Source organism: Pelophylax lessonae (assembly GCF_965119305.1).
Source record: "Pelophylax lessonae genome assembly, chromosome: 4".
In the NCBI taxonomy this organism is placed as follows: Eukaryota; Metazoa; Chordata; class Amphibia; order Anura; family Ranidae; genus Pelophylax; species Pelophylax lessonae.
The window spans coordinates 25620517-25634781 of record NC_138771.1 but is presented as its reverse complement, the minus strand read 5'-3'; the positions used below and the strand labels follow the sequence as shown (position 1 = coordinate 25634781).

The 14265-nt window shown below is 41.4% G+C and overlaps 1 protein-coding gene across 2 annotated transcripts in view; it reads left to right on the top strand.

The window, feature by feature from the left end:
• The window catches only part of LRRK1 (leucine rich repeat kinase 1), a 439003-nt gene that overhangs the window by 308003 nt on the left and 116735 nt on the right, over positions 1-14265 (top strand). For both annotated transcript variants that reach the window (XM_082253047.1, XM_082253048.1), the window contains 2 exons: positions 1911-2031; positions 5108-5267. In XM_082253047.1, the coding sequence (XP_082109173.1) occupies positions 1911-2031; positions 5108-5267 (281 nt within the window). The remainder of the gene's footprint in view (positions 1-1910; positions 2032-5107; positions 5268-14265) is intronic.

The window sequence follows — 14265 nt, the reverse complement described above, 5'->3', positions numbered from 1 at the left end:
ATCTGAAAATAGGTTAAAATATATACTGGGTATGCACAATTCAACTTGTAAGAATGTCTACTGTGCAGTTATCATTGAATTCGAGTTGGAGGGTCAGTGCACCCCCAATGCAGGCCAAGAGATAGATGTCGGTGGGGGTCTCTCTCCTCTTAGCTCATACAGAACAGACTTTTTCTAGCACTGTTCAGAATTGTTGGTTGTGACAAACTCACTCAGGATGGGGGCTTTTGAAGGGGACTGCAGGTTAGCCTCTTGTCTACTGACTATGGGCCCTGGCTTGTGAGGGAACACTGCTCTTCGTGGAGTGTATGCTGGGGGAACCCTTGGAGTAATGTTACTTTGGATTCAAGACCACATCTCCCCAAGACACACAGACTCTGGGACTCTAGGCCTAGGATCCATGTTAAAGGCCTAGCTGCCTATTGCCAGTAGGGGACTTCTCCGCACAGACTCATGGCGGATGCTAATGTCATCAGCTCAACCACCTGTCTTCCGCACATTGATTGTGCTGAATAACTCACCTATTGTCCACTGTGGGGATGTGTTTACACTTATAATAATGTGTATTGTACTTAATGAGCTCGATGATGGCAAATCTGCTAGTTAATTAGCTCAAGTTAATAAAATCACTGTCCTCTATTAGTTGCTAGTGGAATACTGTTTGTGTTGGTTGTTCCTTAGATATGTGAATTATATTTTTGTACACAATTTCATCTGCATATGATAATGTAATCAGGCACCTGACCTGGTGTGGTATATATTCTGCTTGAGTTTGTTCAATAACTGTTCCAGATCTTATACAAGCTATTCTCGGCTAGTTTTGTATGGGGGCGGCTAGAATATCTGATATCTATGTTCAAAACTGAACGGAAGCCATATAGGACGGAAACACACAAGTACAGTGTGGGGTCGCAGTTCCGTTTCATCAGTCTTTTTTTTTCTTTTTTTTATAGCGCAAAAAAACAAACAAACTCAGAAGTGATCAAATACCACCTAAAAAGAAAAAAGCTCTATTTTTGGGAAAAAAATGACATAAATTTTATTTGGGTAGAGCGTTGGACGACCTTGCAATTGTTAACGTAACGCAGTGCCGTATCGCACAAAATGGCCTGGTCATGGCGAGGGGGTAAACCTTTCGGAGCTGAAGTGGTTAAGCTTTATCCTGAACCCCATAAAGCCTTAAGCCACCCAAAAGCATTGCTATAGTTCTAGGTGGAACCTATAATTACAGGTGGAATCAATCTTAGATTCTCAAAGCAAGATCTCCTTGACATAATCCCATACTCTGTTCCTGTCCTCCTTGGAGCATTTGGTGCCCCTGCCCATTTAGAAAGGAGCATGAGAACCCCCTTATAGTGGTCACATCAGGTGTGCAGACCAAGCAATTGAACTGATGACAGCTTGAGAGATCTAAAAACTCTAAAGCTGACCGTAGATGGGTAGAATTTAGATTGAAAATTCTTAGGAAAAAAATGCCTCAAGAAAGTTTGTTCGTTTGTCCAATCATTAGTCAAATGGGTGTTCGTTATTGACCAAAGTGACGAGAAAATCTAAAGGGGCGGGATGGAAAATTTTTCTTGAATTAGCAAATTTCTAAACCGTGTATCTGTTTTTTGTTCGGTAAAGTCCATTCATTCCAAAGTCAAATGTTAAAAGCAGACAAAATCTTTAAAGCCACGTTCTAATGTTCTAGAAATAAGACTTTTCCTAAGTATTTTCGTTTTGAAATTCTATCCATCTATGGCCAGCTTTAGGTGGCTTACCAAAATCTAAAGCCGCCTTGTTTTATTTTTTCATAGAAATTTATAGATTAAAGTTGGTCTCTTAATGCATATGTATTGTATTCAGTGGTATTTTGCTCTTACTGTTAAAAGTGTAGAATTACGCATATTGATGTTTCCTCTTTCCAGTGAGCTCTCCTGCAAGACACTTGAAGGTTTGGATGGGTTACGACACCTGATCTTCCAAGCGGCTTGCAATATGAGGGACGTGGGCAGCACAATTGGATCCCAGAAACTAGTAGGGAGACTGGTAAATAATATATGACTTTTCAATGTAGTTGTGTGTACTGTAATAGCTTTTCGTTTGCTTTAATTTTCCTCTTTACAGAATCATTCACCTGCACCTTAAAATATGACAATCACACATTGAAGGGAACCCATCAGGTGATCAAACAAACTGCACCTCAGAACTAAGCCGCTTTTCCCCTAATTCAGCAGTGCGGTGTGAGAGCCTCAGGGACCAGTAGAGGCTCACAAACTGGGGGAAAGATGGGGTTCTGGGCAGGCTGGTTTTAGGGTGGCATCTGTTAAAAGAGAAAACTCACTGTGTATTGTGGGCCAGGAATCTAGCGTTTCCCTGTGCCTAGAGGAAAACTAGTTGTGAATAAAAGCACTACTCAACCAAAAATAACCTATAAATGTAGAGGTGCACCAAATAGAAATTTTGGTGCTGAAACCGAAAATTCAGGATGCACTTGACTGAAAGTGAAACTGAAAATTACAGTTTTATATATATATATATATATATATATATATATATATATATAATTATAGATTTTTTTTTTTTATATATATATAATTGTATTATATTCGACTTTTTATTTAGTATCCTCATTTAAATGAATATAAATTTATTGTCGGCCATTATTGACACATTTAGCGCAAGAAAAGCTCAAGAACAATGCAAAAAAAAATTCTATGTATGTCTTCACACTTTCACACTGGTCCGTTGCGCTTCCGTTGTGGTTTTAAGCCCCCATGCACACAGGGCATCAGAAAAAACGAGCTGCAGAGCAACTTCTAACGCCAGGAAAAAGCAGCTGTAAAAACTTGCTTTCAGTAGCTTTTTCCATTGGCGTTATTGCACGTTTGGCCACGTCGCTTTTAGCAGCGTTTTTTCTGCCTCCATTCCAAATCAATGTACCCCTACACATTCACATAGGGAGGGGGTCCGGGATCTGGGGGGCCCCCTTGTTAAAGGGGGCTTCCAGATTCTGATAAGCCCCCTGCCCGCAGACCCCCACAACCACCGGCCAGGGTTGTTGGGAAGAGGCCCTTGTCCTCATCAACATGGGGGCAAGGTGCTTTGGGGTGGGGGTGTAGAGCCCCCCCTGCCCCAAAGCACCCACACCCCCCATGTTGAGGGCGTGTTGCCTGGTATGGTCCAGGGGGGGTGGGGCCACTCACACGTCCCCTCCCCTTTCCTGGCCTGCCGGGCTGCATGCTCGGATAAGGGTCTGGTTTGGATTCTGGGGGGGGACCCCACGCCGTTTTTTCGACATGATATGACATCAGTTAAAAAAACCTTTTACATAAAATATATTCCTACTTCCTTTTTAATCCTTTTCAGTTTTAAATACCTCCTTCCTCCCCTTTTCCCCGATTTCTAATATTATTACTACTATTATTTCTGCTGATTTTTATTTCTATTATTTTATCATTAAAAGTTAATGTTTTTTTATCACTTTTAGTGTTGCATAAAAAGTAAATGCACAAAAGTGAAAAAAAGCTTATTTTTCATTTGCAAAAATCTTTGTTCTACTTCAGTGTCCTTTTAAGGCCTTATGCACATTTGACGTTCTAAAAATGGCAGTAGCTTTGTAGTGAGTTTTTTTGTGTTTTTCAGCTTTTTTGCATTGGCGTTTTTCAGCGGGTTTTTTTTTAGCATTTTTTTGGTGTTATCAATTTTTGGTGTTTTTAGTTCAAAAAACACCTCTCTGCTATTTTAGTAACTCCCACTTTCCCACAATGCATCTCTGCATAGCCTTTGTTAATTGTTTAGTTTTCAGAGCAGAGAAAGCACTAGAGGAGAGAGGAGTACCGCATTGTTCAGGAGCAAATAGGTGTGGAGAAAAAAGGGTCCTACAACATTTTGGTGCAAATGCAATGCAATTTGAGCTATACAAAATATATGGTTTAAATCGCATCGCACTGACATGACACGTGATGCGCATAGGAATGCGCTGCATTTTTGGTGCAAATCACATGCGGTGTTCAGCATGCACCAGTGTGAACCCAGGCTATGTTCCATGAACGACACCTCCAAACAGAACTCAGGCTTAAAAAAAAAGCAATGGAATCAAAAGCGTCAAAAAATACCAGCTAGCAGCGTTTATCGACGTTAGAGCGTTTTTACAGCTGAAAAATGCCTCCTAAATCCCACTGGTTCTGGGTTTTTTACAGCCAGAAAACGCCCCTGCCAAAAACTGCTAATAACAGCCTGTGTGTGCATGGAGACACAGGATAACATGCTGGGGAGTTTAGTGGCTGTAGAAAAAAACGTCTGATGCCAAAAACAGCCGCTGTAAAAACGTCCCATGTGCATGAGGCCTTAAAGCTAAGTCCACCTTTTGCAAAAAAAAATGAAATAAATGCACATATTTTTGTAGAAAAAAAAAAAAACATAAAAAGCATTGCAACTGAGATCAGCAGATTGCAAGTGCAATGCCAGTAATGAAAAGTGCTCTATAAATGGAGGAGGTGGATTTTTCTTTCATCTGCCCGTCCTCCATTCAGTGCTTTTCATAGCTGAGATGAGTGCTTATGACAGGTCCAGAGACTGTATTAAACCCACATCACCAGAAGATTAATTCTGTGGGGTATGGAGGAGCCGATGACAGAAGATTTTAAGTAAGACAGCAGCCAACAGCACAAGGGACACACTCATTGAATGTGCGTACCGTTCATTGTGCTGATTAAAATAAAAATTAGCTAAACTTAAGCCCCGTACACACGATCAGATTATCGAACGATCTGTCATCCATTTTTTGTGGCATGCTAGTCTGATGTGGAAAGTGAAGAGGTTATTTTCATACACATTTTCCCATATGACAGAATTCTACTTCAGAAGTGATGTCATGAGTTGGATTGCTTTGTATGTGTTCTTTCGTCTCTGAGCATGCCTAGTCTTGCTCTTAAGATTTTGTCAGCCGAAAAAGTCGGAGTCGGCTGTCAAAAGCACCATACTAACAATCCGAAAATCGCCAGATCGGTCGTCGGACAAATTTTCCCTACAGCTTTTCTTATCGTGTGTACGGGCCTTTAGGCTTTAAATTTACTGATTTGAGTTGAATCTGAGTTGAGTCAAGTTTTTCAATTTTACACAGATCCCTAGAAGTTACCTGAATCTGCAGGAGGCAGTACTGAGAGAGCAGCAGAAACGGGCTTTGGGGGATCAGGTCCAGTACCTGACTGATGAACAGATTGAACAAATCACAGAACAAAGTCCAGGAAATGATATTCGGGATTACGAGGACATGCAAGCTGGTATGACAGATAAGTAATGCAAAATGTACTGCGAGAAACCATTCAATCAAAATGTAACTCCAGAGTTCTGTACAAATATTAAAATATATCGGCCATTTTGGTATTAATTTCTAAAAAAATTTGCAGTCATCAATTATTATTCTAATTGCCAAATAAGTTTGTATTTTCTCTTGAATTGCCAAATGACAACATATAGATTTTATGCAGGAGTTCCCAAAATCCTCATCTGTGCTGTAAAACCTCTTTTACACAATGGTGACAACTTCTATATAGCTGGAAAGAGGGATGGTGCACTGCAGTGTTATAAAATACTGTGTCTCTTGAATAAAACCACTGATGGTGAGTAATGGCAAAAAGATAACATAGGAGTTTATTGGTAATGATAAATGTTAAAAACACAGACCGGTCCTGGAGTCTTCGGCATCATCTGGAGTGCTGTGGGGGTCCCACCCAATGAGATCGCAAAGTGGTGTGGCCGAATCCAATGGGAGGAGAAGGGGAGGAATCCGGGGGGTCCCGAGCGATCACCGGGATGGATGGATGCTGCTGCACAAAGCCTGTGTCGGCCTTAACACAGGCTGTGCACCGGACCTCTCAATGCTTCCGGGAACCTCCTCTTTACAGCGTCACCGGAAGTGACAGCCGAGACAGCGATGGAACGCAGACCGGACGTGGAGCGTGGGACACAAGCTTCTGGTTGCCGTGACTACATGTTTCGCGCGCATGCGCTTTGTCAAGTTGTTTGACAATTTCTATGGTCATCTAAAAAGATGAGAAGAGAGTATTAGAGCAGCAGCTTCATGGAGTTCAGGAGGCAATCCTGCTGCCTCCTTAATGCTTGGGGAATTAAATCGAGGCTCCACAACCGCAAATCAAACCTTTGGCTCACAGTTACGGTGTAGTCCCATTGATCTCAGTGGGCAACTTTGACAGCTGGTGTCGCTTATCAAACTTGACAAGCCAAGTTAAATTTACAGGAGGCAAAGCATTGCGGCCACAGCATGTGTATCATCCCCTCCAGGTGACATGGTAGGCTTTAGGTCAGGGGGCAGAAAAAAAACGTGGATCAACCACCTGTGTAAAAGTGGCCTAAATAAATTGTCTCATTTACTATTTTGTAGTGCTGATTTACAGAACATAAACTTCTGTGATGGGAATAATGGTTAACGTTACTAATGCAACAATATTTTCAAATATGTCCAAGTTAACCCTATTTTTTTCCTATTATTTAGAAGACACAATGAGGGGAGATTTACTAAAACTGATGCGCTCAGAAACCAGTGCAGCTGTGCATGATTGCCAATCAGCTTCTAACTATGTATTTATACATGGTGATCATATCTCCCCTAATGTATTTATATATGTTGATCATATCCCTCTTATGTATTTATATATGTTGATCATATCCCTCTTATGTATTTTTATATATGTTGATCATATCCCCCCCTTATGTATTTATACATGGTGATCATATCTCCCCTGATGTATTTATACATGGTGATCATATCTCCCCTTATGTATTTATATATGTTGATCATATCCCTCTTATGTATTTATATATGTTGATCATATCCCCCCCCTTATGTATTTATACATGGTGATCATATCCCCCCTTATGTATTTATACATGTTGATCATATCCCCCCTTAATCTCCTCTTCTCAAGAGAATAAATTCAGTTCCTCCAATCTTTTCTCATAGCTGAGCTCCTCCATGCCACTCATCAGTTTGGTTGCCCTTCTCTGCACTTTCTCAAGTTCCCCGATATCCTTTTTGTGAACCTGTGCCCAAAACTGAACGGTATATTCCAGATGAGGTCTTACTAATGATTTGTTCAGGGCAGATGATGTCCCTCTCTCTGGAGTCCATACTTCTTTTAATACAAGAAAGGATTTTGCTCGCTTTGGAAACCACAGCTTGGCATTGCATGCTATAATTAAGCTTATGATCTACCAGAACACCCAGATCCTTCTCCGCTATGGATTCCCCCAGTTGTACTCCCGCTAGTATGTCTGATGCATGCATATTCTTAGCCCCCAAGTGCATAACTTTACATTTATCAACATTAAACCTCTTCTGCCACAGTTGTCCAATTAAACAGTGCATTGAGGTCAGCTTGTAAATTGGAGACATCCTGTAAAGAAGTTATTCCGCTGCATAGCTTGTTGTCATCTGCAAACACTGAAATGGTACTTTATATCCCAGACCCTATATCATTAATTTATATAATAAAAAGAAGGGGTCCCAACTAGTGATCGACCGATATCGTTTTTTTCGTTGCTGATACTGATATTTTGGCCAATGCATATCGGTATCAGCCGATATGTGCCGATATTTTCGTACATTTAAAAAACATTTTTTTTATTATTTTTATTTTTTTTCACAGGTAGTCTTCCGGTCTAACATCAAACCCCTCCTCTGCACTTAAAAGCATTCAAAACGCCAAGTTTGGCTGTTTTGAATGCTGTCATTCTTTTTAATCTGGTGCCGAGTACCCGGAAGTGATGTCATGACATCACTTCCGGGTTTTTGCATGGAGACCCGATTAGAGCCGAATGCAATTTTGATCGGGTCTTCGGCGGCCATGCAGGCTGGTTGTCCCGGTGGGACAGGAAGACCCGGGCGAGCCGCGGAAGGCGGCAGGATGGGGGCCCCTCCCACTCCTTGTAATGACAGCCGAGCGGCTTCTCAGACACATCTGTTGTCATTACAAGACAGCTGACCGTCGGCTATGGACGCTGGTCCCGGGTTGATGCCTCTAGCTGCAGGCATCACTCCAGTACAAGCACTTTCCCGAAATATCGGCAATATCGGTAACCTCCGGGGGCCGATTCCGATATATCAGGGAAAGTGCAGATCGGCCCTAGATATATCGGCTTTGCCGATAATTGGTCGATCCCTAGTCCCAACACTGAACCTTGGGGTACACCACTGATAACCTTAGACCATTCAGAGTAGGAATCATTAACCACTACTCTCTCGCTAAAGACTGTATTCGGTCTTTAGCCATATGGCTGTGCCATCTAAAGCCTGACTGGAAAACACAGAAGTAGACTTTTGTTTTGTAGACTCTGCTTACAATGTAAGCATGCCATATCTAATCCCCAGGCTATTCTTTGCTCCTCATGTTGGATTAGCAGGATGAGCCCTTCTCTAACCTCATACTGCAAGGTTTTGTTCTTAGACCTGGTTGTTGTCCAGGCTTTAAGATTTTCATCCCTTATGTCTGCATATCTCTTCCCCTCTTCATGAGCCTTTTGCCTGTATGAGTCACCCCATCTTGGTTTTACTTGTCCTACCACCTTTGTTTGGCACTTTACCATTCTTTCCATTTAATGGTAAGCCTCTGAATCCGCAGACATTGAGATCTTAAATAACATATTTCTTGGTGAGGTTGTTGGGCAAGGGACCATGTCAGAGGGTCTAGCATTTAACTGGCCTATTGTTTGATTCCCATCAATATATGGGACTACTTAAGCATGTTCCTTTAGTCCATACTGTATCCCCCCAATGAACAAAAATAGAAGACAAGGAATTTTTATTATCACAGTTAAATCCTCTGAGTTCATTTGGGGACAGATCCCATCCTTTGTTTTTAGATTCTATTGTATCTTCTCTTGTTTTCAGGGTTTCTCTATCCATAGCTTTCCTGCAGACTAATGAGCCAGTGTCTAGTGAAGTGATATGGTCATTATGGGAGGAAAACTTTTTACTGAGGTCAAGTTTTTACAGGCAAGACGTATATTTGAGAGGTCATACTGTGTCCCCCAGTGCACTCGATGAGAAAGGGATTTTATGGTGATTTCAATAAACCTCTTAAATATATCTCAGAAGGCTGCATTTGTTGTAAACATTTACTACAAATGGCATTTAATCTTGCATAGCTTGCAGAGCTTGAATAGTGTGCTGTATCTAGGGAATCCCAGGGATGCAGCATACAACACTGGCAATGAACAGGTGTTTTTATACAGCGCCTTTCTTTTATTCGTGTTGAAATGTTATCAATAAGGGAGGACTGGATTGTAATGGATTTTTCTTAAAGTATTTTTTAACCTAACACATGTAATCTACACCATGGCAAAGCTTACCCACTGGCTAAGCATTCTGTAACAAAAATGTTAAATAGCATGTTTAACCATTTGCTGGCCACCCTATAGCACATTTACTGCTACAGGGTGTGCCCGTTCTTTGCAGAATCACGTATATATATATATGTGATTCTGCACTTCCACATAAGGGGCGCACGCGAAGCCAATCAGCAAGTGCTTGCCAATGAATGACTGCCGGCACCCACTGATCGTCATTGAGAGACCCAGGACAGAGCTCTGCATATGTAAATAATACAGAGCTCCGTCCTGTCAACAGGGATATGGCGGATTTTGTTACCCTGCAAAGCAAGGAAAAAAATCCAGCACTTCCCTTACTAAAAACACTGAATATAGTACCCAAAAACACAAGCTAGGCACACATTTAAAAAAAAAAAAAAAAAACACATTTGCAAATAGATGCGTAAGCCACAGAGACCCGACAAGGCACCCCATTTTCTGTGGACCTAACTCTAATTTCTGTGAGTCTCCAACAATGAAAGCACATGGGCTCCCTTCAGGTTTATCTGCCCTACACCTGTCCATTTAAACGCATGTGCTTCCATTGTTGGAGACTCACAGAAATTAGAGTTAGGTCCACAGAAAATGGGGTGCCTTGCCAGGGCTCTGTGGCTTACGCATCTATTTGCAAATGTGTGCAACTAAACCCCTGTTTTTAACGCATACTGTTAGACAGGTCAGTTCATTTGGTCGCAGGCTGGTCGGTAAGTTGAGCTTGGAAATTTCTTTTTTTTTTTTATTTTCATATTCCAATGCTCCTTGCTGCAGTGACCAGTTACAGGAGAGGGCAGTACCCACTTTTTTTGTACTAGGCACACATTTAACCCTTTGATTACCCTGGATGTTTAACCCCCCTTCCCAGCCAGTGTCATTAGTACAGTGACTGCATATTTTTAGCACTGATCACTGTATTAGTGTCATGGGTTCCCACAAAGTGTCAGTGTCAGACTGGCCGCCGCAATATCGCAGTCCCATTAAAAGTCACTGATCGCCGCTATTGAGAAAAATAAATAAAAATTCCAGTATATGTACAGTACCGTAGTTTGTAGGCGCTATAACAATATACGCTTATTGAGATTTTTTTTTACCAGAAATATGTGTAGCAGAATACATATTGGCCTAAGTTTATGAAGAAACTAGATTTTATTTTTTTTTTTATTGAAAGTGTTTTATAGCAGAAAGTAAATATTTTTTTTTCTTTTCAAAATTATAATTAAATTTAGCGCAAAAAGTAAAAAATCCAGTGGTGATCAAATACCACCAAAAAGAAAGCTCTATTTGTGGGGAAAAAATGGACATGTACTTTATGTTCAGCATTGCATAACCGCGCAAATTGTCAGTTAAAGTACTGCAGTGCTGTATCGCAAAAAATGGCCTAATCACGGAGGTGAGTAAATCTTCCAGAGGTCCAGTGATTAAGTACCTTCTTTGCTTTACTCTATCAACAATCATGTGACCGCTATGTTATTTTTCCTTCCTCTGCTCCAATTGCTGAGGGTGGAATTTCAAATTGATGCTTGGCGGCTTAAATCAACGTCACGCATTTTTAGGAGCTCTCTTGCCCCAAGGAGACTGTTAGAAGCTTTCTGAGGCCCTAGGAGGCATAAAGGAGCGCCCAGTGTCAAAAACAAGAATCCAACTTGGATCAAAAGATCGTAATTTTAGTGATAGTGACAGAACATGGTGAAGCCAATGCGTTTCCGGGGAACAGAGACTCCCCCCTTCTTCAGGGCTAATTTGTCAAATTTGGGCCAATTTTTCTGCAGAGTCATTGCTGGGTTCCACCTCAGTGTTTGCATTGTATCCTCATGCTCTGGTGCTGTGGAGATCACTTTCATTAAAATGACGATCTTTTGATCCAAGTTGGATTCTTATTTTTGAGATTGGGCGTTCCTTTAACCTACTACTACTAGAAATTTTGGAAACGACCACTAGGCCTTACCTCAAGGTAGCAACCCAGACCCTCTAAAAGGGTCCATTGCTACATTTCCATTCAATCAGGCCAGATTGATAGGGAGCAAATTTCCCCAAGCGGCCCTCTCTTATCACCCACTCACAGACCCTCTATTGAGAAGGTCAGTCCACTGCAGTCATCAACTTTTTAAAAAAACTAGTAGGGATAAAGGGATGGTTGACCTAGCTTGATGCTTCTTATCTACAGCTGGCCAAACTTGATTTTAAAGGGAGAGACGGGCAGAGAGGCAGGGTTGACAGGTGGGTGGAAAGGCTGGCAGAGAGGCATACATATTGGAGTACACAGGATGTGGTGTTGTGTCCTGTACACTGATATGGAGCATAACAGGGCATGACAGGGGGAGTGGCTGCAGCGTACTACGGTGTTACAGGCACAACGTGTAACGGCACAGCATCCTGTAACTCAAAGATGGAATGACACGTAAACTGACAATGCTAGCATGGATCTTCTTCCATGCTTGGCGTGGTCAGATTGCAGCAGCAACCAAGAGGGGCTTGCAGGATCACCAAGTATTGTAAAAAAGCCAACAAATAACACCTTAATAGGCTACAGTAAACCACACCTGCATAGAATCACGTACACATACAGTATATAGTGTATATGTTTAATCCGCGCTGCCAAATGTTACAATACAACATAAAGACGTGTAAGAAAAATATATGTATAAAAAATATTGTGATCAATTCTACTGTGCTGCCAGCTATAACACTTTAAGGGCTCTTTCACACAGCCTGTCCGTCGGACGGACTCCGTTTATCTCCGCGATCCGCCGATCCCCTGCTGAGGAGGAGGATGAAAGCTGTTCTCCGCACCGTCGGTCCATTCTCATCCGATCCTATCTGCTGGACGGATGGAAAATAGGGTTTCCATCCGTCCAGATTTGACGGATCGGATGTCAGCAGACATGTCTCCGCTGACATCCGATGTCCCATAGGGATGCATGGGAGGACCGTTCAGATCCACCAAAAAAATGGACAGGCGGATCTGAACGGTCCGCCTATGTGTGAAAGAGCCCTAAAGGTGCTTTCAACTCACCCGCTGTTACTAATAGTTATCAAATATAGTGAAGCGCAACACTACCTTTTATAAAAAAGCAAATTTACGGTTTGAAACAGTGTGAAACTATATATATATATATATAATATGAAAAAGGGGGATAAGACATTCTTCAGATATATAAATGAAAAAAGGAAATTAAAACAAGGAATAACTAAATTAAAAACAAAGGACGGAAGGTATGTAGAAGAGAATAAAGGGCTAGCTGACTGCCTTAATGAATACTTCTGTTCAGTTTTTACAGAAGAAAAAGAAGGGGAAGGACCTCCACTTGAAAGGATGACTAATGAATCATTTGATGCATGTGTCTTTACAGAGGAAGACGTTCTAAGATTGCTGTCTAAAGTGAAGACAAATAAGTCACAGGGTCCTGATGGGATACACCCAAGATTATTAAAAGAGCTTAGTGGTGAGCTGGCAAAACCATTAACAGATCTATTTAACCAATCATTAGTAACAGGAGTCGTCCCGGAAGATTGGAAATTGGCAAATGTCGTGCCCATTCACAAGAAAGGTAGTAGGGAGGAATCGAGCAACTATAGACCAGTGAGTCTGACATCAATAGTAGGCAAATTAATGGAAACCCTATTAAAGGATAGGATTGTGGAACATCTTAAATCCCATGGATTGCAAGATGAAAAACAACATGGGTTTACTTCAGGGAGATCATGTCAAACAAATCTTATAGATTTTTTTGACTGGGTGACTAAAATAATAGACGGTGGAGGTGCAGTAGACATTGCATATCTAGATTTTAGTAAGGCTTTTGACACTGTCCCACATAGAAGACTTATCAATAAACTGCAGTCATTGAGCATGGACTCCCATATTGTTGAGTGGATTAGGCAGTGGCTGAATGACAGACAACAGAGGGTTGTAGTCAATGGAGAACATTCAGAACAAGGTCATGTTACCAGTGGGGTACCTCAGGGATCTGTACTGGGACCAATTTTGTTTAATATCTTCATAAGTGATATTGCAAAAGGCCTCGATGGTAAGGTTTGTCTTTTTGCTGATGACACAAAGATATGTAACAGGGTTGATGTTCCTGGAGGGAAACGCCAAATGGAAAAGGATTTAGGAAAACTAGAAGAATGGTCAGAACTCTGGCAACTGAAATTTAATGTGGATAAGTGCAAGATAATGCACCTGGGGCGTAAAAACCCAAGGGCAGAATATAGAATATTTGACACAGTCCTGACCTCAGTATCTGAGGAAAGGGATTTAGGAGTAATTATTTCAGAAGACTTAAAGGTGGGAAGACAATGTAATAGAGCAGCACGAAATGCCAGCAGAATGCTTGGATGTATAGGGAGAGGTATAAGCAGTAGAAAGAGAGAAGTGCTTATGCCGCTGTACAGAACACTGGTGAGACCTCACTTGGAGTATTGTGCGCAGTACTGGAGGCCATATCTCCAGAAGGATATAGATACTCTAGAGAGAGTTCAGAGAAGAGCTACTAAACTAGTACATGGATTGCAGGAAAAAACTTACCAGGAAAGGATAAAGGACCTTAACATGTATAGCTTGGAAGAAAGAAGAGACAGAGGGGATATGATAGAAACATTTAAATACATAAAGGGAATCAACTCGGTAAAGGAGGAGAGCATATTTAAAAGAAGAAAAACTACCACAAGAGGACACAGTTTTAAATTAGAGGGGCAAAGGTTTAAAAGTAATATGAGGAAGTATTACTTTACTGAGAGAGTAGTGGATGCATGGAATAACCTTCCTGCAGAAGTGGTAGCTGCAAATACAGTGAAGGAGTTTAAGCATGCATGGGATAGGCATAAGGCTATCCTTCATATAAGATAGGGCCAGGGACTATTCATAGGATTCAGATATATTGGGCAGACTAGATG